This window comes from Neofelis nebulosa, chromosome 3 (assembly GCF_028018385.1).
Source record: "Neofelis nebulosa isolate mNeoNeb1 chromosome 3, mNeoNeb1.pri, whole genome shotgun sequence".
NCBI lineage: Eukaryota > Metazoa > Chordata > Mammalia > Carnivora > Felidae > Neofelis > Neofelis nebulosa.
The window spans coordinates 82,118,618-82,144,647 of record NC_080784.1 but is presented as its reverse complement, the minus strand read 5'-3'; the positions used below and the strand labels follow the sequence as shown (position 1 = coordinate 82,144,647).

The 26,030-nt window shown below is 36.9% G+C and overlaps 1 protein-coding gene across 7 annotated transcripts in view; it reads right to left on the bottom strand.

The window, feature by feature from the left end:
* The window catches only part of SLC10A7 (solute carrier family 10 member 7), a 259,901-nt gene that overhangs the window by 202,287 nt on the left and 31,584 nt on the right, over positions 1 to 26,030 (bottom strand). The window contains exon 5 of one of the 7 annotated variants that reach the window (XM_058721238.1): positions 12,246 to 13,229. The exons of 5 other annotated variants lie outside the window; for them this stretch is intronic. In XM_058721238.1, coding sequence (XP_058577221.1) covers positions 13,116 to 13,229 — 114 coding nt within the window. In that variant the 3' untranslated portion in view covers positions 12,246 to 13,115. Of the gene's footprint in view, positions 1 to 12,245; positions 13,230 to 21,951; positions 22,571 to 26,030 lie in introns of those variants that run through there. One more of the 7 variants, XM_058721239.1, reaches the window with a different exon arrangement.

The following is a 26,030-nucleotide window of genomic DNA, read 5'->3' as shown; positions in this document are numbered from 1 at the left end:
ATGCTTTATGTTCCCAATCACTGAGAGATAGGACTGCTTACATACTTTTTTAAGACTATAAATCTCAAGTTTTAGTATTCTTTAGAAGTTAGGAAAAAATAAGGCATTTGTTTTTCTTCTAATGCTACTCTCTACTTCCATTAGTACAGTGAAGTTATCATAGAAAAGCACTGCTTAAATATGAACTGTCTATGCACTAAGTGCCTCTTCTATAATTATACATAAAACACCGCCTTGGCCAGCACATTATAACAAAGACGCGCACACACACACAGAAAACAGCTGGCTGGAAAGATCTCTGTTGCAACTACCTTAACATCTTCTCAGTTCTTCAAGATTTCCGTTCAACTGAAGTCTTTATCGGACACCAAGTGAGTTACCATCTACTGAAAAACTCTTTAAGAATATAAATGAGAAGGTTACTCAAACCAGCCCTCCTTCTTTAACCACAATTAGCTTAAATTCTAGATCCAAATTGTGAACATAGTCTTAAGATTTTGATTCCTCCTCTTCTACATTTCCCTCATCTTTCTAATCATAAAGTGGAAAGAGGTTTACATTTTTTAGAAAAAAAAATATGGATGTTTTTAAAAATGTATTCCCTTAACTACTCCTTACATCTACTTTCTAATCCCCAACTCACTTAATTAAATTCAGCGTGAATTTAAATTGCAATTAACATCTTTTGAGGGATTACATGTTCTAATCGCAATTATGCAGTGAATATTTGAAACACATACATTTTGTTATATTATCTGAAATGCAAATTGGAGTCCAAAAAGATGTTTAATAAAAATGTATAGTACTGAAGACTTTATTACGGAACCTAAGGGACTAGAAATGAGATTAAAAAGAGTAAAAGCAGTGATACAAGTACAAAAACAAATTGCTTCACCTCCCAAACCCTTGGAAATGGCCCCACTTGGCTCCCGTTTAACCTAGCTTCATCACAGTTTAAAAACTCCCTTCCAAGAAGTGTTATGAACCAAACTGAATTTCATTTTCCCCCCCAAGATTAGTAGCTCGCAGGGTCTTAAATGAGAGATGATGCATGAAATTCTATGGGAGCAAGAGGTAAAAACTGTTTTTCTGACCCAAGAATTTAGAATAAAATGATTTAACTTCTTTTATTTTCCTTTCCATCAAAATAGCATTTTATAAGCAGAAGGAAAAAAAGCTGACATTTGTTAACCATCTTCTATACCAGACAACAGGGGTTACTTCACTTAATTCTTAAAACAACCCCATGAGGTAAGTAGTATTCCATTGTACAGATGTGAAAAATAAGCCTCAGAGAAAGTAAGTGGTTGAGAGAAATAAGTTGAAATAAATCAATGGTAAAATTGGGACCCATGCTTAAACCCATGCTCTTATAAAAGGACAGTGTCATAAGTGTGAGACCAAAGGAGGAAAGCTTAGGGGCGCCTGGGTGGCTCAGTCAGTTAAGCGGCTGGCTCCTGGTTTCAGTTCAGGTCATGGTCTCATGGTTCGTAGGTGCGGACCCTGCTTCAGGCTCCATGCTGACAGTGCAGAGCCTGCTTGGGATTCTCTCTCTCTCCCTCTCTCTCTGCCTCCCTCTGTCTCTGCCTCTCTCCTGCTCCTGTTGTCACTCTTTCTCACAAAAGAAGAAGAAGAAGAAGAAAAAAAAAAAAAAAAAGGAGTAAAGCTTAGGACAAAGCACCTGTCTTTAATTGCCCATTTAACTATAATCCTCTCAAACAGGTTGTGGGGATTTCAGTGGCCCCAAGACACCTTCATCTCTGGTGTGAGCTTGACTACAATGCTTCAGGAAGTTCTTGGGGCTCTCAGAGCTCTTTCTGCAAATCCATGGGCTTGCTAAAATCCAGGTTGACTTCACTGTCTTTTCAATCAGTGTCTGGTGGTCAGAGCAGGCTTTATCATGAAGTAAAGGTCTGGTTTATTAGTTCATGTTCTGTTTCTTTCTGGTACCTTTCCTTTTTTAAAAAATTGAGGCATAATTGACTTATAACATTCTATTAGTTTCAGATATATAAAATATTGATTAGATATTTGTATACATCGCAAAATAATCATCACATTAAGTCTAATTACCATCTGTCATCACACAAAGTTACAAAAATGTTTTTCTTAGGATGAGAACTTTTAAGATCTACTCTCCTAGAAACTTTCAAATAGGCAATACAGTATTATTGACTACAGTCATCATGCTGTAGGTTACAGCCCCATGACTTATTTTCAGTAGACCCTTGAACGACATGGATTTGAATTACATGGCCCACTTATATGTGGATTTTTTTTTCCAGTGAATATACTGGAAAATTTTTTGGAGATTTGCAACAATTTGAAAAACTCACAGCTGAACTGCATAGCCTAGAAACACGAAAAAAAAATAAGAAAAAGTTATTATTGTGAGAAGACAGTATATAATAGTGGAACATAAAAAATATGTGTTAATCAACTCTGTTTTCAGTAAGGCTGCCATTCAACAGTAGGCTATTAGTGAAGTTTTTAGGGAGTCAAAAGTTATACACAGATTTTTGACTGCATGGGGATCAGTGCTTCTAACACCCATATTCTATAAAGGTCAATTGCATTTTATAACTGCAAATAACTTTACTGTCTGAGCTTCAGGGTCTATTTATGCACTTGCCAGACTGTCAGTTCCAAGATTACATTTATCTTTAAGGAAACTAATGCAAATTTAGGTTCTGCCTTTCGTGCCCTTAAATTGTCAGCTTTCTGTTAACTATTCGCTATTCACACCATTTTTGCTATCACACTTTACGAGTAAAAGAAGGACTAGTTACGCTGGCTCTTACTTTTTCCTTTGACATTGTCATCATGAGATAATACCAAGTTATTAAGCTGCCTACCCATTCAATCTTGAAAAACAGGGTTAAAAAAACTTGTTAGCATGGTTTTCTCTTATTTATCCATGATCCATCCTCCTAGATCTATATGATATGATTATGCCTAATGAGACACAACCTCCTACACAAGAATAGGTAAGGATACAACCCAAATATTGGAGAGAGGCAGTTGGGAAATGAAGGCTATGTTTCAGTACATAATTTACCACTTAAAACAGCTGTAAGATTGCAGGCACTAGAGGGCACTAGATTTAGCTTATATTGGTCTGAATCCAGCTCCACAGACAGGAGACTGAACAACTTTAGCCATATTAAACTTCCGTTTCCTTGTCTCACAATGGGTGTAATATTACTGTCTGCTTATAAGCATTTGTGAGAATTCAATGAGAAAATTTATATAAAGCATTAGCATAGTTAGTACTAAATATTAGTTATTATTAATTGTATCATCATCAATATTATCTCATTACTAAGTGGTGAGAACTATTAATCAATGACTTGCCAAATTAGGGACCCAAATAGAGATAAAATTTCTGGTGAATTTGGAAAAATGGACACAAATAAGCATTTTTAAAGTGGGAAGAAGAGAAAGGATGGATATGGGGATGTAAGGCAAGCCTTTTAAAAAAGTTCAGTGTTTATTGTTTATAATATAACTCCCTGTGATTTTAGAATCATAACCTATTATGTAGACCTCTTTGTTAATATTCAGAAATTCATGAGACCTAAGGAAAAAGTCAAGAAAATTTGTGTGTGTGTGTGTGTGTGTGTGTGTGTGTGTGTGTTTATGTGTTTTCTTACCATCTTTGGGGGAAGAGTCTGAAAGAAGTCTGGGGGTAGGGGGGTGAAACCTTTACAGAGCAGCGGGTCCTCACAATTTTAGTTAGGATTGGGGCTTGGAATAAAAGAATAATCTAGGGTGTTTCTAAAGTTTCCTGAAAAGCAAAGGGTGAATGTGGAACACAACTAGAGGGGAGAACATAGTCACTGGACAGGCTAATGGCTTCTAGAAGGGCAGAAACCAACAACCCCTCTGGCAAAACATTTGCTTCTTTCCTATAAAGCACACCTCCACCCAATCATCATGTCTCCAACTCTGGCCTTTCTTGTGTCTCTGGCAGAATAACAATGTGGGGAGGGCATAAAGAAGTGGGATGGGTTAGTGGAGGTAGGAAGGGGCTCAGGAGAGGCAGAAGTTATCACTTTGTCAGAGAGGTTGGAAAGGTAACTCAGTCAGCAGCTTCACAAAGCTGCCAAAGGGACACATGGATAATGCTTCCTTGAGAGCAGTACTAAGTAAAGGTAAGAAAAAACAAGGTACATTGGGATCCATGGACTTATATCCGAGTGTTATTATACTATTATTATACTACATTATTATGTTGACCCAATTATTCAGTCAATGAGCATTCGATGAATTCCTACTGTGTTTAAGGAACTAGGTTGTTTTTGTCTTTTTTCTTTTCTTTTCTTTCTTTCTTTCTTTCTTTCTTTCTTTCTTTCTTTCTCTTCTTCTTCTTCTTCTTCTTCTTCTTCTTCTTCTTCTTCTTCTTCTTCTTCTTCTTCAAGATACGACTTCTGTTCTCAATAACATTCAGCCTATAAGGAACTATAGGATGTGTTAAATCCAAAGCTATTTTAAAGAAAACCAGGCATTGGACAAATGTTTATTTAAGCCGAATAGACTACATAGATTTTCTTCAAAGTGGACTTCCTTTAAAACAGAGTTTATAATTCACTCTGTGACGGACTTCTTTGTATGTACAATAGGCTATATTCGGGAGAGATGTAGATCTGTATTCTGACCATCAGCAGTGATGCAGCCTGCACTGCTGATTGGTAAAGAAGAAGGAAATTTTAAAAAGGCATACTCCTTTGAGTATTCTTTACCTATTTCATGGTCTTATTGATTACTATAATGTCTCTTCTTCAAAGTCTTCACAATTAACAACTATTGCTCAAACTTAGGGCATTATTTAAAATTCCATTATTAAGCAATGTGCTTGACTAGAGCTCCTCTTGAAATATTCCTAGGTATACATCAAATTCTGAGATTTTATATACTGTACATATCATATACAGCCAGAGATATACAAACATATGTATATATTCATGTGTTTACATGTATATTCATGCATATATATAAATGTACATAGCTACATACCCCCCCAACACACCATATACATAACCAACTAAATGGGTAATATGAAGATATGGTATAAAAGAATTTTTCTATAACTACAAAGAATTGCTTAGACAGAACTGGTACCTTCTCCCTGTATTCTGTACATGTAAAGTTAAATGCATAATCACTTTTCAGAAAGGAGTCTCTTTTCTAATATAGCACAAAGTATCTACCTCAAACTTTAACAAAGTTTTCAATGGAGTATTAAAATGATTAATGGATCATTTTTAAATCATATGAATTCTTTTCATCATTTATATGATAACCATCCTACTAGCTTATGGATCCTATACTACACCCAACTTTTTACATTTGCTGACCTTAAGAATCTCTCTGAAGTTCCTCCTTTCAACTCTGCAAAGCATTATTTAATGCAGGCTGGGCTGTTGATACGAAACATGCATGGACACTAATTCACAATGACCATCATTTCCCAATCCCTCAGTGTGCTAGGCACTGGGAACATCATCTTTATATACATCTTCTCATCCAGTAAGTACTGTACCAAGTGAAAAAAACCATGAGAGGTATTTAAAATAATTCCCAGCCATATACTGCCATTCTAATTAGTTTAAATAAACAAATGTGTTAGACACAGTCACATATATGGGAATACTTGTAAACTTTTCCAAATTTAGACATCCACAAAAAATATTTCCAGAGGCTGTCTGGAATATTGGCCAAATACATTTTCTTTTCCATTCAATTTCCTTTCAGCATTTGAAATGTGGCTTATTATAAAACTAATTGTTTAAAAACATATCCTAACATTATGTTTTTGTGTCAAATTCTGGTTGAAGCTAAAGTCATTCCCATTTGCTGAGGCTTGATAAAAAAAAAAAAGAAAGAAAGAAAGAAAGAAAAGAAACATGTAGAGGAAAAGACAGAATCTTCAATCCATTGAATGTATACAACCATACATATTAAAATAATGGTCTAATAACTGAAATTTATAGTTGCTATAATAGCTATTCCATATCATTATTACGGTGAGCATTGATGAATACCCACTCTACATCAACAAAATTATTTATATTCATTATCCTCTCATTTAAAATTCATATTATACCCATTTTACAGCTGAGGTAGATACGAGGTAAAGTGGTTTACCCAAAATAAGATAGCTAATAGTTAGTAGAGCCAGCATTTGTACAGGTCCGTGGACACGAAAGCCCACACTCTTCACTACATTATGATGTCGATGTTAAAAAGCTCAGTTGAAAACCAAATGCTACTGCAATTTGAACCATCACTCATATTAAACTCATAGGCCCATGAAAATACCTTCTACCCCACCCAAGCACTTCCTCATCTCTACACCTACCCACTCCCAAAAGACAGGTTTATGCAGTTTTCCAAAGCTTCACCAAAAATAAAGAAAAATAGAAGTGATAGCAATACATAACATAAATCCTTCAGCACCTTAAGACATAACTTTCCTGTAAAAAAGAGTGGAATAAGTGAAGGACGAGTATTAAAGAGTAATGAATGTGCAAAAAAAACGCACCACTGTCAGCACTCCACCTGGGTTCGGATGTGTTAGAGCATCTCAGTTGAAAACAAATCAGCCTAAGTGCCTGTTTTGGAAAACGTTGCCATGTACTATATGGCAGTGTTAGGAAGGAAAGCAAGCCTAGAAATTAATTAAGAAATGAGTGGTTTTACAGAGTGCTGCAAGAAAAAAGAACTTTCTAATAAACTTTCTCTGTATAGAGTGAAATCTTCCTACAGATTTCCTTCCTTCATTTACATATCTGTACAGGCCTATTCTTTTTTTTTTTTTTCCCTCCAAGCCCCTTTGCCCTTTCAATCATGAAGCATATTACTCCACTGTCAGTGCAAAGCAGTTCCTAACAACAGGGAACCCAGCTGGGATAGGAAGAGGGCAGCAGGCTCATGCATTAACATAATAATCCAACTGTGTTCCCATAGGCCCTTAGGGCAGACAGCATATTAGGTAGGCCTCCTGTGCAGACCCTGGTGGAAGCTGCCTGATCACCTGCCTATCAACCTGTGGCAGCTACAGCCGGCTCAATAGCACCAGCTCCTGCCAAGCGGTGGTGCCCAATTACCTTACTACAAAAGACAGAAATCCATTTTTCTATGTCTGTTTAATGTACCCAATGCATTTCCTTATTTACGATTTGAATCTATGTTTCTGTGTTTGCAGGGGGATTGACTTATTGCCTTTTAACTTTTGAAAGTCTGGTTGTCTAAAAGCCATATTGCTTCAGTAGGCAGGAAATGAGACTGAAAACCAAATTTCAAACACCAAAGCTCAGGTTGGTAAAGCTAACTGCTTGGTCATCAGTCGTCTAAAGCATTTTTTTTCCATCGATACAGAGGACTAGAGGTGTGGGGGAAGATCTAAATGGCTGTCATCACTATTTCTCAAGGGTACAAAGGTCGGGGAGATCCTACACCAGGGTCTTTGCGAAATGTAGGGTTTTTATATTCGAATCCAAGCATGTTCTAAGGTTCCCTCAAAGCATAAGCCTTTGTGTGCACTGATCCCCTCATGAGGAAAGTGTGTGGGTTGCTACAACTGGCTGAAAGAGTAGAGAATCACAACAGATATGGCAAAATTATTTTTTAATCTCTAATTATCACTGAAAACTTCAAAAAAAGAGCTGGCCGATTTGTATGCTTTTTACTGTTTGCATATATGAAAGTGTGTTTTATTTTCATGCTGCCCGGTTCCTGGAGTCTGTGGTTTACTCTATGTGTGGTTTTCTTTCCAAGCTACAACACCTATCAAATACGGAAAAGCCAAGGGGTATATCCCACTAAAAAGATATGTATACATTACACAAGATGATCTTTAAAACATCATAAAGAGATGTTTGAAATTATAATTTACTTCAGTGAATTAAATGCAGTGGTCTCATTCCTTGATAAAACTTCCCCTTAAAAAGGTTACAAAGAAAAGGCATAATTTGACATTTATAGGGTAAAAAGTACTTTTTAAAGTATTCCAAATAATGCTGTCTAAAAGAGCACAAGATTGGGGTGCCTGGGTGGCTCAGTCGATTAAGTGCTGGACTTCAGCTCAGGTCACGATCTCAAGGTTTGTGGGTTCAAGCCCCACATGGGGCTCTGTGCTGACAGCTCAGAGCCTGGAGCCTACTTCAGTTTCTGTTTCTGTCTCTCTCTCTCTCTCTCTCTCTCTCTCTCTCTGCCGCTCCCCCGCTCCTGATCGCTCACGCTCTCTCTCTCTCTCTCAAAAATAAATAAACATTAAAAAAAAATTTTAAAGAGCACAGGGCTACCAATTTGGCTAGGGAAACATTTTCTACTGATCATGTATTTCTTTAGAAAAAATGAGTTTCTAGAAATGTTGTGTTTTGGTTTTTTAATGGCTATTTTAATAAAAAATGAATCCTCTGGTCAAACAAAAGTACATTTATCTAACATTTCTATGAATTTTAAATGTTAGGAAACTAATACTATTCGTTAAGCCAACCAACCTGATGTGCTTCATGTTCACTCTAATAATTAAGTAAAACTTAAGTATCAAAGGCCATATCTGCACATGGCACTGGTTTTCACTGCCAAAGTTACCTCTGTTACCTTAGCATTAACAGTCTGTGCATTAGGGTAAGAGATGATGGTGACCATTCTGCAACCTGTCAGTTCTTTGGTTTACTTCCATACATACCAGACAGGGTTTTACTCAAGGTAAATGCCCTCATCATGAACAAATTTGTTTGCTCTTTACCAAACAACCATGGGGAAAATTCAAATAAAAGAGGAAAAAAGAAAAAACCTAATTTTTTTTTTTTACTGTGACTCAATCTTAGCTGTTTTATGTTCTCTAAATAATACACTATAATATATGTTGATGGAAGAGAAAATACAAAATACTAAACTCAATAATAAATATTAATGCTTATATAAGTGTTAAACAGCAAAATTATACACATCCCCTTCTTGATCTTTTGGAGATTCCAGAGGCTCTTTATTTTTCAATAAATTCTTACATTTTGACAAAATGTAATGCATCTTCCAAGTCATTAAATACAGAAACTTGATTTTTGATTAAAAAACAATAAACAACACCCGTGTAGTGATAGGATAAATGGTAGCCTAGACTTTACTATTTTAATTCCTTTAAGGCATAAGCTTCCAGGGTGAGCAAAAGAAAAGCATTTATATAAAATAGAAATCTAGCCATTCCATTAGCAAGAACTTGACTTTAACTTAAACAGTAACTCATATGGCTAGAATAACTTAGTCTATGAAGGAGAAAGAAATGAAGGACAGAATTGTAGTATCATTTCTAGCATGAACAATTCAACTTGAGATGAGGTTAAAATTTAAAACAAAAAAAAATAAACATAAATGAAGGAACATGTTATTTTAAATGTAAGTGGGAATAAATAGAGATAGAAAATGGTGTGAAAGAATCCATAGTTACGTTTAAGTATGATAAATCAATTTTTAAAGCTGCCCCCTGCCCTCCCCACAGCAGTTTTTTAAGGCTGGATGTTCCTGTATTTGAAATACACCACATCTTCAATTTGACTCCACTAGCGCATTCCCTACCCTCCAGAGAATTACCTAGAAAGGACACCCTCTTCTCCCTATGGAAAACTATTTGATTCTTAAGGATTTTATCTACCTAGTTCAATTTGGTAGTGTAGATATGGCTTCAGAAATGGTCTGCAGCTGGTGTATTTTGACATTTCTGTTACGGATAAGATTAAGTATGAAATATCAAAATTACACGTTAAAATAGATGCCATTTTACTTTGTTTCTTCCTGAATAGCCCTTCAGCTGTTGAGGCACATACATTTTTCCCCAGGCAAAATCCCCAGGCTAAAATAACTAAGCCTCATATCTTCAGGAAACCCAGCTTCCCAAACAGTATTCTGAGGTATCTGATTATCTATTGGCTGTCGTTTCATTCTATATTTAATCATGTAAATCTTACCTGAAAAAGGAAAAGGACTCCACTTAAAACACTTCTGCCAACTGCTCACATTGGATACAATCAATGACAATGCTTAATTTTCTATTACTTCTTTTCAAGATGTTGTCCTTTATTTTAACCATAGAGTTAGAAGTCACAAGGATTCAAGATCATTTTTGCACTCAAAACATAACTTTGTTTCCAGAACTGCCGGCTTGAGCAGTGTGCTACCAGTCATTTGCCACTGGGGAAAGGACTCTCCCATCTGCTAGGATCTAATCCTATCACTTTGCGGCCTCAGACTCTCAGGCAATTTAGAGCCAAAGACCACCATTGGAAATAGTGACAGATGATCCAAGGGTTATTTCTACAAACCTCAGGTGAGGATAAATGTTACTTTAAGAGTAAAGAAATTTAGGGGCGCCTGGGTGGCTCAGTCGGTTAAGCATCCAACTTCGGCTCAGGTCACGATCTCATGGTTCGTGGGTTCGAGCCCCGCATCAGGCTCTGTGCTGACAGCTCAGAGGCTGGAGCCTGTTTCAGATTCTGTGTCTCCCTCTCTCTCTGCCCCTCCCCAACTCGTGCTCTGTCTCCCTCTGTCTCAAAAATAAATAAACATTTAAAAAATTAAAAAATAAATAAAAGTAAAGAAGTTTAGGAAACAAGTTAAAAAGGTAAGTACGTAAGCAGGTCTTAAGATCTTTCAAACCATTGCAGATTAAAAACAAATGTTTAAGACCATATGCTTAACTTCAAAGCTTTTAAAATTAAGAGAAATTAAAATGCATATCGAGTTATCACATTCTAACAAAGCCAACTTGATTTATATTGCGAGCATTTTTATTTAGCACATAATTCTATCACAAAAAGTTTATAGATTATTACCTCAATACCCACTCAAGTACTAAATCATTACACATTAAGTTATTAAAAGAATTTTAAAAAGAGAGCTTAATTGCCTGTTCTTACAACTTTGCTCTTATTTCATATCGGAACCCATCCTGGAAGGCTATCGGCAGACTGCTGAAACACAATTAAGAACTAAAAGATGAAGAATAGAGAAAATATGACAGGGTAGAGATGGAGGTAATCTACAAAGAAATCTATGAGTAAGGTAGGTAGAGTGAATAAAGAAAAAGCAGGAACTGGAAAACCAACACTCTTCACCTCCTTAAATTTGATAATGCTTATTTTTTCAAGCATAATTCAACATTTCTCTGTACACAGTGTTGAGGGAGAGATGCCCCAAAAGATGATACTCACAGTAATGGCCCATAACATAAATGGGAGGGGAGGAAGAAGAGGGGGAAGGGGGAAGAGGATCAGTAGTCAATGAAGCGACTCAAGATGAATACATTAACATGACCAGCAACATTGGCAACTTCTGAAAGATTTAAAAAAAAAAATTAAAAGAGTTACCTTTTGGTCTTCTCCTTAGCAAATCCCCATTTTAAATGTGTATACATACACAAGCATGTGTGTCTTGGGGGTGCGGTGGGAAGGGGAGGAAATGAGGACTTCCTTGAAAGGAAGAAACAAGAACAGCCCCCTGAACCACAACAGAATGGAATGCTCCTTCCATCATTGGACCTTAGTCCTGGAACCATGACTCTCATTCCTTCAAATCAAATCCTGCTATATAACCACCTCCAAGGAACTGACAATAATATTGTGATACTGGGAAGTGTTTTGTTACTCCAAATACTACTTGTTTAAAGTAAGCCAGTAACTGGAGCTTAGAAATGTTTATGGCACAGTTGTCATAACTGAACTCGATTTGCACTCCAAATAGGAAAACAAATAACCAGACTCCCCAGTGATAATAAATGGTATTGTTGACGATGGGGTAAGCAGTAACAGAAACACAGGTGTAAGGAGCGAAAGCACAGATCACCCTTTGTCACTAAAGTAACACAAATTCTGCTCTTAAAAAAAAAAATACAGTTGTCTCTCCAGTTCTTTGTGCAGGAAGCCAATTTTATTCTTGCTTCAATACTTAAATCTAGAAGCAAAGAGATAAATCAATTAATCCTTACAAACTGCTCCTAGGAGCTTCATTTTCCTCAAGGGGTTAAAAGAAGCCTTGACCACTACACAAAGAATATGAAATCTCTGCACTATATTGCTAACACATATCTCCAATTAGGTCTAAAGACATTTTTACAGCTTTTATGCCAAGTTTATATTACTAGATGTTAAAGAATGTGTTGTAGCACTTAAAAGCGCTAAAGCTGGCTCTTGGTAACAATGGTTTATGATTATATCTCAAGGAAAGCAGGAATAAGGCTTTTACACGATTTTGTTGTTACACGATGATGTTGAACGGAAACAAAAACAAGTGGCAAGGCCAACCAGAATCTTTTGTTCTCTATTTCGATACTGTCATCTAGAGGCTAACACATCAAAAGTTATAATTAGATGTTTCCCCATCCCTTGGAATAAATTCAGCTAAAAGCTTTCAGAGGCTTTAGGATTAAAACAAACTCTAAAGAGCAAATGTATTCATATTTTCCAAATTTGTCTGCATCTAAACAATGTAAAATTGTATCTATAAAGCAAACAGGTAAAGGATAGCAATAACGTTTAATTAGCATTTCATTATAATACCAATGTGAAAAGAAAGAGGTCAACTATTAATAAGGTACAGATTTCCCACCACTGGGATTTATCCTGAATTCATTTTAAGACCAGGAAGCTGTGATCTAAAAATCTCCACTCTAAAGCAGTTAAAAGTTGAAATAATTGTACTTTTAAAAGTAAGGCTTAGAGCTTTAAGAAGAGCTCTTCACACATTAAAACATGTAGCTCCTGACTATTAATTTGTAATTTTAACCTAGAACCATAATGCCACTCATTTCATGATAAATGATGATACACTGGACAGCATATCTATTTTGGATAAGAATAACAGTACTTAGAGATTTCAATCAAGCACATGGGTTCCTTTTCATTTCTCTTTTTTGATATGTATACTTCTCAAAACCACACAAAAGAACACATATCAAAAAAGAAATATACTCACTAAAATTTAAGGTTACGCCAACAAAAGGGTTAATTAGAGAAACAAATTTTCTCAGACTGTTAATAATGGGAATGACACATATTATGTGCCCATAAGTAATTCTCAGGTATCTTTGATCTTCAGCCCCACGCGGTTTCTGTTGCCTACCGTAGCCTGGCCTCTGGGACTCTCTCAGAACCAGACATCTGGCTACTTTGTTGTTTTAGACTAATCTCCTCCCAGGAGAGCTCAAGAAATGACACCAGGCAAGGAGGGTCCTGGCAAGGGAAAAAACATTATGGTATTAGGCAGATTTTTTTTTTTTTTTTCAAGTGGACGAGAGTATCAAAATTGTCTTCAAATTTCTACAGGGGTCTTAGAAGCTCTTCTGTGGTTTTACTCTGGCGTAATTTTAATAGGATATAAATATTGTATCTGTATGGCCTATCAACTATCTTTAAGAACTCACTGAATGCGAATCATAGATTATTACAATGTGTAGGAGAAAGTTGTGGGGAAAAATACAAATCAGATTAATTCTTCACCCATCTGTTAGGGTTGGGTGATGACTAATAAAACAAAGATTTTAATTGTCAGCTGAAGGGTTACACCAAAATAGCGGGATGATGTCTAAGATTTGCAAATACAGTTGCATACCTCCCATTAGGCCAACTCCCTATCATATTTCTTCTTTTAATTGGGATTTTTTGAAAGAATCTTACCAGCTACCAATCTACCAGAAAGGTTTTATTGAAGCATACCTCTATAAAGTGCCTCTGAGGAAACCAAGAGGGAGCAAGCAGTGATACAAGTTTAAAAAACAAAACAAACAAACAAAAAACAAAACACTTAAGTCAAAGACAAATGTCATTTTTGAAACAACAAAGATCATCAATATTTTCCCCAAGGCAACAAATAATCATCAACATCTTAATTCCTTTTTTAGGGATTATTATTCAATCCTAAAAATCTGTACATTCTGAGAAAGAAAAACTAATTTACTATTTGTTACACACATAGAATATAAGCCAAGTGGGATAACCGCTTCATCTGTGAACTTTAACATTTTATCCTAAAATCACATTTTATCTATTTCTAATATATTCAGATAACACATGAAATCAAATGGTACACTACAATATGACATTTATGTTCTTACATAGGATGACAGGAAACTCACCAGATTAGCTAAAATATCTAACATATTCATCTCATATGGCATATCTGTTAACATAAAGCCCTTGTTTTATGTTTCAATGGTTGTTATAATATCAAAAATACCAAACTATACAGTGACTTCTACCTTGGACTGTATTGCATAAACTAATGATTCAAATACCCTATTTTATCATAACACTATCTACTCTGTTAACGTTCACTGTAATTACCACGACAAATGAAAATTTTCAGAAGATGAACGTAAAAAAGACAATCCTATGCAATAATAATTCATTTATGCTGAAATAATTCCCCAAGTAAAGAAAAACAATATATCAGTGTGGAATAAGCAAGTCAAAAGGAGACAAATACTGTATGATTCCAATTGTATGAGGTTTCTTTCTTGAGGGGTCAAATTCATGGATATGGAAAATGAGAAAGGGAGTTGCCATGGGCTGGGGAGAGGGAGGAATAGGGAGTTTTTATTTAATGAGTACGGAGTTTTATTTTGGGATGATGAAAGAGTTCTGGAGATGGATGGTGGTGATGATTACACAACAATGTAAACTGTAGTGTCAATGAGCTATACACTTAAAAATGGTTAAAATGGTATGTTTTATGTGAGGTGTATTTCACCATGTTCTTTTTTTAATTACATTAGCTTCAAAATAATACGTAAACTCAAAGATAATGAAAAATCAGAGCTCATTTATTTTGAATATCTGTCCTTGACAAAAGATGCATAAAGTTTATGAGAAGCATTACCAATCACACTTTACTGTATGTATCACCGTCACTCAAGAAACAACAAAAAAAGCACAAAATCAGTCTCGAATACATCAGCAAAAAGGATTCAAGACAGAATATTTCCAAAAATTCCCCTAAGTGTCTAGAGTTTTGTACTTAGCATTAGGAATACTGCTGCTAAATAACAAAACTATTTCTCAGTATTAATCCACATTTCCAAAAGAATCAAAAGAGGTAAAAAATTCAAGACAATCATTGAGCTATTTTTTATAATACTGCACGTTATTAAGTTATAACGGACGCAGGAATTACTTTAGCTCTTCAAGTGGCTTCTAAATATATTATTTTGAAACACATTCAGTGTAGCTACAGTATTAAGTGTACTTTATTATATCCCATTATTTGAAAATTATATATTTTACATCAATTGTGATCAAGTTTAGTTGCAGACAAAAAACTAGTCCAAATAACAATGCTTATACAAGAGAGGTACGCTTGTAAAAGAAGCCTGGACGTAGGCAACCCAGGATACGGCAACGCCGTAGTCAAAAGAACCCAGAATCCTGTTCTTGATGCTCCACTATCATTAGCAGCCTGTCTCTCAATCTTAAGACTGCTCTTCAAGCTGTCGCCATCAGGTCCACATTCCAGTAAACAGAGAGAGGAAGGAAAAATGAGGGCTGCACCACCCACTTTTAAGAAGACATCTTGGATGTGATATGCAATACTTCCGTTTACATTTCACTGGCCAGAATTTAGTTACATGGCCATTGGAACACCACAAATTCTAGTAAATACAGTGTTTAGCTGAGTGGCAGTGTGCCCAGCTGAAAGGTTCTGCTCTAAAGAAGGAGGGAGTATAGATATTAGAAAGCAATCAGGGGTGTATGATACATATATTAACCAGCATCGTCACTTAATCAATACAGTTTTTTTAAGAGAAAAAAATCATTATTATTGGTATCTAATTAGTATAATTTATACAAAAGAATGGGAGTTGTTAAAAAAAATCACCAAAAATTCAACAAAATAAGAAATTTAAAGTTGGGTCAATTTGAGAAAATAATATTCAATTAGACAGATACAGGAAATCAATTCATTTCCTTGCAACATACTTTATTTCCTTTACTTCCTTGAGTATGAATTGAGCACTTATGAAATAAATAAATTGGGCAAATTCTCCAAATTAGCTAATATTCTGTGTTGACTTAGACTGAGTCAATGCAAAAACAGAATACAGCTTTGGTATGGATCGAGGTAAATGGTCTTCCGCCATCCCACCCCCAACCTTTGCCACGACTGGCGGGGTGGGGGGTTAATGTCAGAAAAGAAGCCAAAGAGTGAAAATCAGGATAACCAAACCAACATCCCCCAAGACCCTCACACCTAGACCAAATGGAGAATTATTTCTACAGAATCATACGAGATGGAGTTTAAAGAGATTATATGATTTGACTCTGACTGGAGATTTTAGAGAGTTATAGTTATAGCTCAAGGTCCTCTCAGGCGGCCATCCATCTCCTTGACTTCTGCAATTTCCAAATAAAGCTGCAGTGATTCATTTTGAGAAGGCTTTGGAAGCAGCACTTTAAAGAGTAGGTAGCTGCCTAGAAGGAAGACCTGAGGGTACATGACACCAGCGGGCTTTGGGATGGGCCTTGTGGTCACAGCTAAGCAGAGTCACACATTAGTTGCACACCCCACAGGAAGCTTCCTAACATCTTGGTGCTGAGGGCAGAAGGAGTCCCGTGGACCCTGCGAACACCTGCTGTACACAGAGCCAGGGTACAAGGCAATCGCCTGTCATAGAGGACCTTCAGAGGCTACGATTGCCAGAGCAGATGGAGGAACCCTGACAGCTTCTGGAAGAAGAGATAGTGCCAGGGATGTGCATGCCTCTGTCATTAGAAGGCCAAGTTAAGGATTTGGAAACCTGAGATGTCCTGCTCTAGGCTGAAATACAGTTATGCCCCAAGGAAGAAACCACACATTAAGAGACGACACTGAAGACAGTGACAGTAACAAAGGTGCCAGGGGATCATGCAGAAACCTACTAAAGAGTCCAGTTTGGTTAAGACTTAGTGGAGGAACTAAAATTCACCAGAAAAAAAAGAGGGAGAGACAATGATGAAAGATAAATAGGAAAAGGACAGGAACGAAAGAAGGGGAAAGTTCAAAAGATAAAGACACAGATCTTAAAAATATAAAGACAAAAGTGAAGAAGCTTTAAAAAAATCAAGTAGACTATCATAGTACTCTCTCTTCTCTCTTCCCAGCCTTTTGAGGCAAAAAGAAATAAGTGAAGCAATTTAGGCAAGGAAGGGAGAAAACACTAAATGTTTTTTCAAGTATCATGTTAAAACTATGGTTTTCTAAACCAAGGTGGAATATATCACATTTAACTCCTAACTCCCAGAGTAGTAACACAACATACAATAAGACAATTCAGTACCTAACTCAATTAACTATATCAAATAGACTTTCTAATCAACAATTTTTTTTAAAAGCCAGTCATCTAATAGCATCATCTAATAGCAGTAACCTAATAACAAAGTAACTGTAATGGTTTGTAATTTGCAAAGCATGTTCACATATGTTAATTTAATCATTTCCCCAGTTAGCACTAAACAACATGTATCTACTGCCAGGAAATATTTTACATAACCTAATCAATAGTATGGATTTAGGGAGGAAAGTAGGTATGTACTAATAGGGTTTCTAACATTGAAGTTAATTTGTTATTTTTATTTCAATAACATTTAAAGAAAAAACATCTACACTGTGTCTTATAGTTTCAGATACCAGCTAGAAGGGAATATTGGTGGCTGTGTTCCTGGGGGGGGATTGGCTTCCTGGTGGTAAAGATTGGATCTGTGGTACCAAAACAATTTCGAAAGCCTTCTCGTGTTTGAAGAGCAGAAGGAAATCTCAGATTTGCTATCACCTTCTCATCCAGTAGGGAATGGAAACTGCTGAGATATATTTGAAGATTTTCTCTGTGACTACGGCAGTGGTGATTTTTTCTTTTAACTCTACAGCTGCCATGATGCATACAGGTTTGGCCTACCTGTGCCACAGACCCACCCACACCATCAGTATGGTTTCCGGTTTTTCCGTTCGGATTTTGTATCCATGGGCACAGCAAAGTGGCAATTCTGCCACCAGGTCACTGTAAGGAAGCAACATTTGCGGTGCAATTGTCAGTCGTGATGCGACCGCATCCTCACTCAGCCTGCATTCCTGCTCCCACATGCAGGTAACAAACTGTGCTGCGTCAGCCAGATCACTGGGACAGGATTTGTGAGCAGCATCCCTTCCAGCTTGGATCTTAGAACAAGTTTACTTTCACCTCACTCGGAAGCACTTTCAAACAATTTCCTAACCGGTGGGAGAGAACTTGAAAGCGGATCACTTCCAAGGACCACCTTTCCAACCAGAATTTGTGGGCCTGGCTCAAACCCTAGGGACCTCTCCAGCCCCCTGCTTACTGACCCCACCTACTCATTCACACTCACTTGTTGCTTATGCTCCTGCCAATTTCCTCCATTTCATTACCAATCTCTGTGAAGGCAGACTACCGCTGGATTCTCTTTGTACTCTGCCTCCCTGCTCCTCAAAATATTAATTCAGTGCTCTGTAAATTGCAAGTGTTCGATAATGTGTTTCAAGTTAATAGTGCATTGACATTCGATCTCCCAGAACAATTTCAAACTGTCCACCTGTAATGAAGAGCCAGCATAAGATCCAGGTGTTCCTTCCTGGAGTTCTGTTGTTTTTGCTTGAGATATTGTATAACGGAATGAAAGTGGCCTGGAGAAGGAGTCCATACTTTCCAACTGTGTGACTTTAGTCAAGGCACCTCACCTATAAATCCTAATTTGACCAGCTACAAATATCAGGGTAATATATTACCAGTCTTACCTACTTCGTACAATTGTTAGGAAGCTCAAAAGAGAAAATACACGTAAAGGTATTTCAAAAAATATGCAAAATAATTTAACTGTATTTATCACAATAGAAGATGACCTAAAGAAGTATTCTTACATATATTTTAATTGTTTATACTGAAACTTCCAGAGAAAAAAAAATCACTATTTATTTTAAGGAAAATAATTTTTTACCACATCATTTGTGCCAAACAAAAACATTTATCAAGTACCTATGAAGGTTTTCTAGTGTCAAAATCATTTTTCCCACATGAGATTTTTATTTGACTAGATAGTTTAAGACCATCCAAAATAAGAATGGGAAAAAAAACACACTCAAGGTCCCATTCAGTTACTAAAATGTCTGTGTACATTTTTCATCTCTGAACTGATCTGAAAATACAAGATCAACCTTATAGAAGTCTTTTTTATGTCCTTCTAAACATCATGCCCACCATTTGGGAGGTTGCCACCATCTAAGTGGCTGTGGCTGCTGATGTTTAGATGAAGCAGAATAGTTGTGAATAACTGGGAGAAGTAAAAATATTGCAAGACATTGCCAATTAGGTATCTTGATTTTTCTATAAAACTGTATGATATTTACACAAGTTTATTTAATATAGGATGAAGTAAAACAAGATATGAATTACTGCTTTAATAAGACATATTTAAATCAAGACCTGGATAGGTCTAGATTTAAACACATTCCTTCAAAAATATTAATCAATTCAAATAGATTTACTATGCCCCTGACATATGCCGAGTGCTGCACTGGACACAGAGGATACAGCTGTGAATAAGAAATATTCACAAACACTGTTTGCCATCAAATGGAAGCCTTGGTGAGATACACAGACCTTTGCTGTGCTGCCCATGCCTGGATGGGGTACCCACCACAGGGCCCTGGCAGAGATGGGAAAGCATTCTGAAGGGAGACCTCCTGTCAGGTAGAAACATCAATGCCTACACAACTTCGTAGGGATCATTTTTTCTGCAACTACGGCTTTTGGGTCTACTTATAGGTGAACCTTTATTTTTCTCACCTAGGTAGCACAGGCACTAAGCCACATATAGAGGGAGACCTTTGAGTGCCATCTGTCCTAGCTCCAGTGTTAACTGAGGGACTGGCAGAAAAGGGAAAGATAGGCACATAGACATGGAAAGCAGAGCACCTGGTTTACAATTACAGCTCTTCTTCTGGGCTACACAATGCTGGGCAAGTTTCTGTATCTCTTTTTGTGCCAGTTTCCTCATCTACAAAATAGGAATAATAGTACCTAACTCCAAAGGCTGTTAAAAGGATTAAGGGAATTAATGCATGTAAAGCACTGAGGCCAAGGACTGACATATACCAAGGGCTACAAAAGCACTGGCTATTATTATTTTGATGACAAGAGCCTACTGTGATCTCAGTGGTCTCTTACTGGGTGGGTTAGCAGCTAGCTAAATCCACTTAGGGCACAGGAATTGCCCACAAAAGTTAACAGTGCTTACTGGACTGTGCACTGTTACAGTCTGAGTCATTCCATCATCCTGCTGTGCCCTTTTTATTCACCCAGGTCAGAAATAAGGAAAATGCAGAACAAAGCTAGTATTTCTTCACATCCCTAAAAGGCTTTGTAAAAAACCTGAGGTTTGTTGGGATGAGCCCTGAATGTTGTATATAAGCCAATTTGACAATAAATTATATTTTAAAAAATTATTTTGAAGTAAAACAAAACAAAACAAAAAACTGAGATTAGGCTCCTTCCAACCAGCAAAAGGCTCTTTTATTTAGCGAACAAGCTTCTAACTCAATTAACTTCTTTCCTCTTTCTCTATTGATAATCAATTTATAACGAATTGGGCCCAAAGTTCTAAAACTTCATCAACCATAGGCAAACTGTTTCTTAAAGTAGACTCTTTTGGGGGGCACATGGGTGGCTCAGTGGGTTAAGCAAGATGGCAAGTGGGTTAAGCCTGACTTTGGCTCAGGTCATGATCTCACGGTTCATGAGTTCTAGCCCTGCATTGGGCTCTCCACTTATAGTGCAGAGCCTGCTTCAGATCCTCTCTCTCTCTCCCTCTCTCTCTGCCCCTCCTCCACTCATACTCTCTCAAAAATAAATAAAAATAAAAATAAAGAAAAGTAGGCTCTTTCTTTAGCCCTCAGAAGTATTTCAGGTGTGCCTGAGTGGCTCAGTCAGTTGAGTGTTCAACTCTTGATTTGGGCTCAGGTCATGATCCTAGGGGTCATGAGATCAAGCCCTGTGTCGGGCTCTGCACTGAGCGTGGAGCCTGTTTAAGATTCATTCTCTCTCCCTCTGCCCCTCACTCATGCTCTCTCTCTGAAATAAATAAAATTTTTAAAAAAGCATTTCAAACATAATTTGAAAATGAAAACTTTTTAAATAGAACTACATAATTCCTCCAACAAAAATTCTATCTTTGGTTATTTACTAAAAGATGATGATATCAAACCAACAGAATTCATGTCTTTTTATAGACTACTTGAACATAGGTAGATTTTTTTTTTTTATTTTAATGCCGGCTCTCATTTTTCATGTGAAAATGTAATATGTACTCCACCTTTAATGGCAAGTGTGCAAACACAGAGCAGAGCAGTTGGTAGTTAAAACTACTGAGGAACTGGAAATATCGTACTTCAGAGGAACAAAAACAATAAATGCATGCCAGTAACTGCAGATCACAAATGTAATAAGTATTTATGATGGCTCATTTTGATAAGGACTCAATGTAAACTCCAGTGAGAGTTAAGGCATATCAGTCCCTGTTGTCCCTGAAAACGGGAGCCATAAAATCGAAGAGCATTTTTCATAGGCTAACTCATTATGCATTAAAAAAATATTAGTATGTATAAAAATATAAATATGCTTTACCTCATACAGTTAATTTCTCAGACTGTTTTTGGAATTAAACTATCACGGCCTGCCTATTTGAGAAAGTGTACCATTTTCAAAGCAGTGTGAACTTAATGTAATTGTAATTAGATGAGAACTTTGTAATCCCACTGTCTCATAGTCCATGTCTGAAGGATCATTAAATAAGAAACACTATGGGGCATCAACTGAAAACTTTCCACAATAAGTTCTCTCAACAAAATTTAAAATTTATTTGCATTAATGCATATATGCAATATGCATTATTGCATTAATGCAATAATCTAGACAGAATATTGTCCAAGTCTATCCCACTTTATTCTGGCACAGTAAGTTTATGAAAAGATCCTTGAAGGAGAGACTGAACACAAACTTATGGAAATTACTGTCATGGAAGTGACTTCATCATTACTCTGAACAACTTTGTCGGGACCGTTGTATGACTGATAGAACTAGTCATTCTCTAGCTTCCCCAAATGCTCCTTTGCCATTGTTATTACGGATACTCTTGTACAGCATTAAAGGGATCAGAGAAAAGCAGTTCCTGAAAATGAACCTCAAAAATTGGTTGGAGAGCCAAATACAAGCAAAACTATCTGATAAAGGGTGAATGTCATGACAGAGACACAAAGGAAGTACCAGGGAAGGCAGGAAAGATTAATTCTGACTAGGCGGCTGCAAAGGCTTGCCTTCTGGGAAGGGAAGTGGTATTTGACTTAGGCCTTGACTGATAAGTAGGACTTCATCTGGCAGCTAGGCAGATGAAGAGGTGTGTCCTCCAGGAGCGGACTGCTCAAATGAGCTGACCACAAATGGCAGAAGAATTGATCAGGAACACAAAGTCCCCAAGCGGTCTGAGGGCCAACACCAAGGGAGCCTTCTGCAAGTAACAGGCGGCCAGGAATCCCCCTGGGAATAAACCAAAGGCCAAGAAGTCTGTCCAGAGGATCAGCAGAGATGACTCAAGAGGAAATAGGATGGCAGCTTTCCACGACAGGTTAGGATAGTATTCTTCAAACTGTAGTTCACAAAGTCAATTTAGTGAATACTGACTGGCATTTTCTTCCCAAAATAGAAGAGGAGAAAAGAAAAGGAAGGGAAGGAAAGGAGAAAGGTGGAAGGAAGTGGGGAGAGGGGAAATGAGAAGAGAAAGTGAATTATACATAGAGTGACTATACTTTAGAAACTTCTCAGTTTCTATCTGTGGGTTGTAATTTTTTTAAAAAATTGAAAATCACTCATTTAGAGGGCCCTGCAAGTCCAATATCTTATCACTTGATTAGAATGCAGCTCAGTCCCACTCAATATATTCAGACCATTAGTTTGGACCCAAGTGTTCTTGGTCATGAATAATCTGCTTGAAAAATCTTATTGTACTAAGCAGAATGTTCTCATTAGGTACTTAGGAGACACAATCTGATATCTTCATAATGCAAGTAAAGTTTAAAAGGATAATTTTCAAAGTTTGTAGCAATGCAGGAAAGATTAAGCTTGATTCCTTTAGTGTGATAGATACTGAATATTCCCATATGAAAGATACATGTATAATACCATCCTGTTTCATAAAGCACATATTCTCATAAGGAAAGTTAAGCTGAGAAAGCATGAAGATCTACAATTAATGCAATACAGTTAATCATATTTCACCAACAAGCAAACAACTTAAAATAACAGATTACCTCCTGTCACTTAAATAGGTCCTTTTAGCATAAATATAGACAACAAACTGATGGCTGCCAGAAGGGAAGGTGATAGGATGGGGAAAATGGGTGAAGAGGAATGAGAGGTACAGGCTTCCAGTTATGGAATGAATAAGTCACAGGGTTGAAAAGCACAGCACAGGGAATATAGACAGTGGTATCATAATAAAGTTGTATGATGACAGATAGTAGCTACATTGGTGGTGAGCACAGCATAACATATAGACTTGTCCAGCCACTATGTTGTACACCTGAAACTAATGTAACATTGTGTGTCAACTATACTGTAATTTAAAAATTGATAGGGGCGCCTGGGTGGCGCAGTCGGTTAAGCGGCCGACTTCAGCCAGGTCACGATCTCGCGGTCCGTGAGTTCGAGCCCCGCGTCGGGCTCTGTGCTGACAGCTCGGAGCCTGGAGCCTGTTTCCGATTCTGTGTCTCCCTCTCTCTCTGCCCCTCCCCCGTTCATGCTCTGTCTCTCTCTGTCCCAAAAATAAATTAAAAAAAAAAAAAAAAAAAACGTTGAAAAAAAATAAAAATTGATAAATAATTCAAATATACACGTCCTTTTCTTTTTCTTCCCCAAAGTATTTTCATCTAAAACAACTCTGTCACCTGATACTAATATTACAGTGTGTGCTAACTGGAATTTAAATAAAAACTTGGAGAAAAAATAAATAGATACAGATAGATATGTATAAATAGATACAGATTTATTGTAGATAAATACATAGACCAATCAGCCCTATTTATACACAATCAATTAAAAAGCTAAAAAAGAGAATACCCAAGATCACAGAGCTGGTTAAGGACAAGGCCAAGGGAAGAAGCTAAGTCTTCTCACACCCAACTTATTGATATTTTTGAAACTCCATGGTTTAACAAATTATTGGGAGCAAGTATCCTATTTCCAGTAGCAACAACTTTGTAAGTATATACAAATACATGAGTAACCGGAATGTAGTCAATGCACAGTAAGCCACAGAATGTGAAAAATGTACACACCCACAATCTGGAAATAAAGGTAAAAATAATCAAATTTTCTATAATAAGACAAATACAAATATTAATCGAATTAGATTAGCTAACAAAGAACTTGTGCGTTGTTTAAACTAGTGTTTCCTCAAGATCACTAATAAACCCAGGGTATTTCCCGAGAAAGTTTGATAATTAAAATGTAATTAATTCAAATAAACCAAATTGCTGAAAAATGTTTTATGTTGGTCCTAATATATGCAGACATTCTGATACTGAAAAAGAATTAGATAACAGATTTTCAATGCTTATGTAGAACTGTTCAAGGGAGACATGGTACCTGATTGTTCTTGTGGTTGGTTGGTTTGTTGACTTGGAACAGAACCAGGGTGGTTTTCCAGACTTTAGAGAAATATCCTGCAAATCTGTTCAACCCCCTTTATCTGGTTCTAAATTCCCAAAGCAGGGCAGCTGGGTGGCTCAGTCGGTTAAGCAACTGACTCTTGGTTTCGACCCAGGTCATGATCTCATGGTTTGTGAGTTCGAGCCCCACATCAGGCTCCACTCTGACAGCATGAAGCCACCTTGGGATTCTCTGTCTCACTCTCTCTTTGCCCCTCCCCAACTTTTTCTCTCTGTCTCTCTCAAAATAAATAAATACACTTAAAAAAAATTGTTTTAATAAAAAATAAATTCCCAAAGCAATCTTTCTACTACTACTATGTTTCCCCATTCCTTTTCATTCCCAGAAGGGGTAATCTTAAATATCTGACTAATATTCCTGGTTATGGTAAGAAACATTTATATCAAAATATTGAAGACCTATAATATAAACTAATACAAAGTAATAAACTGGGATTATACAGTTTATTAAATTTATTTACACACTCACCATCTTATAAATTTAAACACTAGCCATCTTATATTGCAATTTACTGTTTATGTTTTATATCACTTACTCAACTGAAAATTCTATGAAGGTACTATGTATATAACAAGCTATAGCAAGCACTCAACATATATATTTTTAATGAATGAGTGAAGTGAGTGAATAAGTAAACTCAGGCGATCAAATTCTTGAGAAAGTAATGATAACTAGGTGACCCCATCAGTGACAAAATCATCATCATCTACAATGATGAGGCCGGTGCTTGCTTGATATCCTCCTGAACAATTTATGAGTACTTCTACATACGATTTCATAAGATCCTTGTATGCAATCCCATGAAATAAAGATGCAAATACTCCTCAGATGAGGAAACCAAGGCTCACAGAGAGAGGTCCCGGGCTTACCTGGTGACCACTTAGGCCACTAGGTGAATAATGGTAACAACTGCTTTGATTCCTGGGCAAGTGCATCCTTTGCTAAAGGTCAGATGGCTTAGCAACACAGGGGGTGATGTTGTACCACAGCATGTTGAGCTGGTGTTGCTTAAACACTTCTCACCAAAGATCAAGACTGGTCCTTATGTCTGAGGCAGAGACAGACTGAAAGGTGGGGTTCAAAAGACTTCAGCCATGGAGAGAAGCACCCAGTTACAGGAATCCAGCAATGCTAAATAAGGTGTTCCAAGATCAGATCCCTGGAAGACATTCCCATTAGGATGGAAAAGGAGCTAGACAAGGAGAAAAGGGATGATGAGAGACAGAGGAAGAGAAATAGGAGAGCGTCAGGGAAGCAAAAGGAAGAGGCA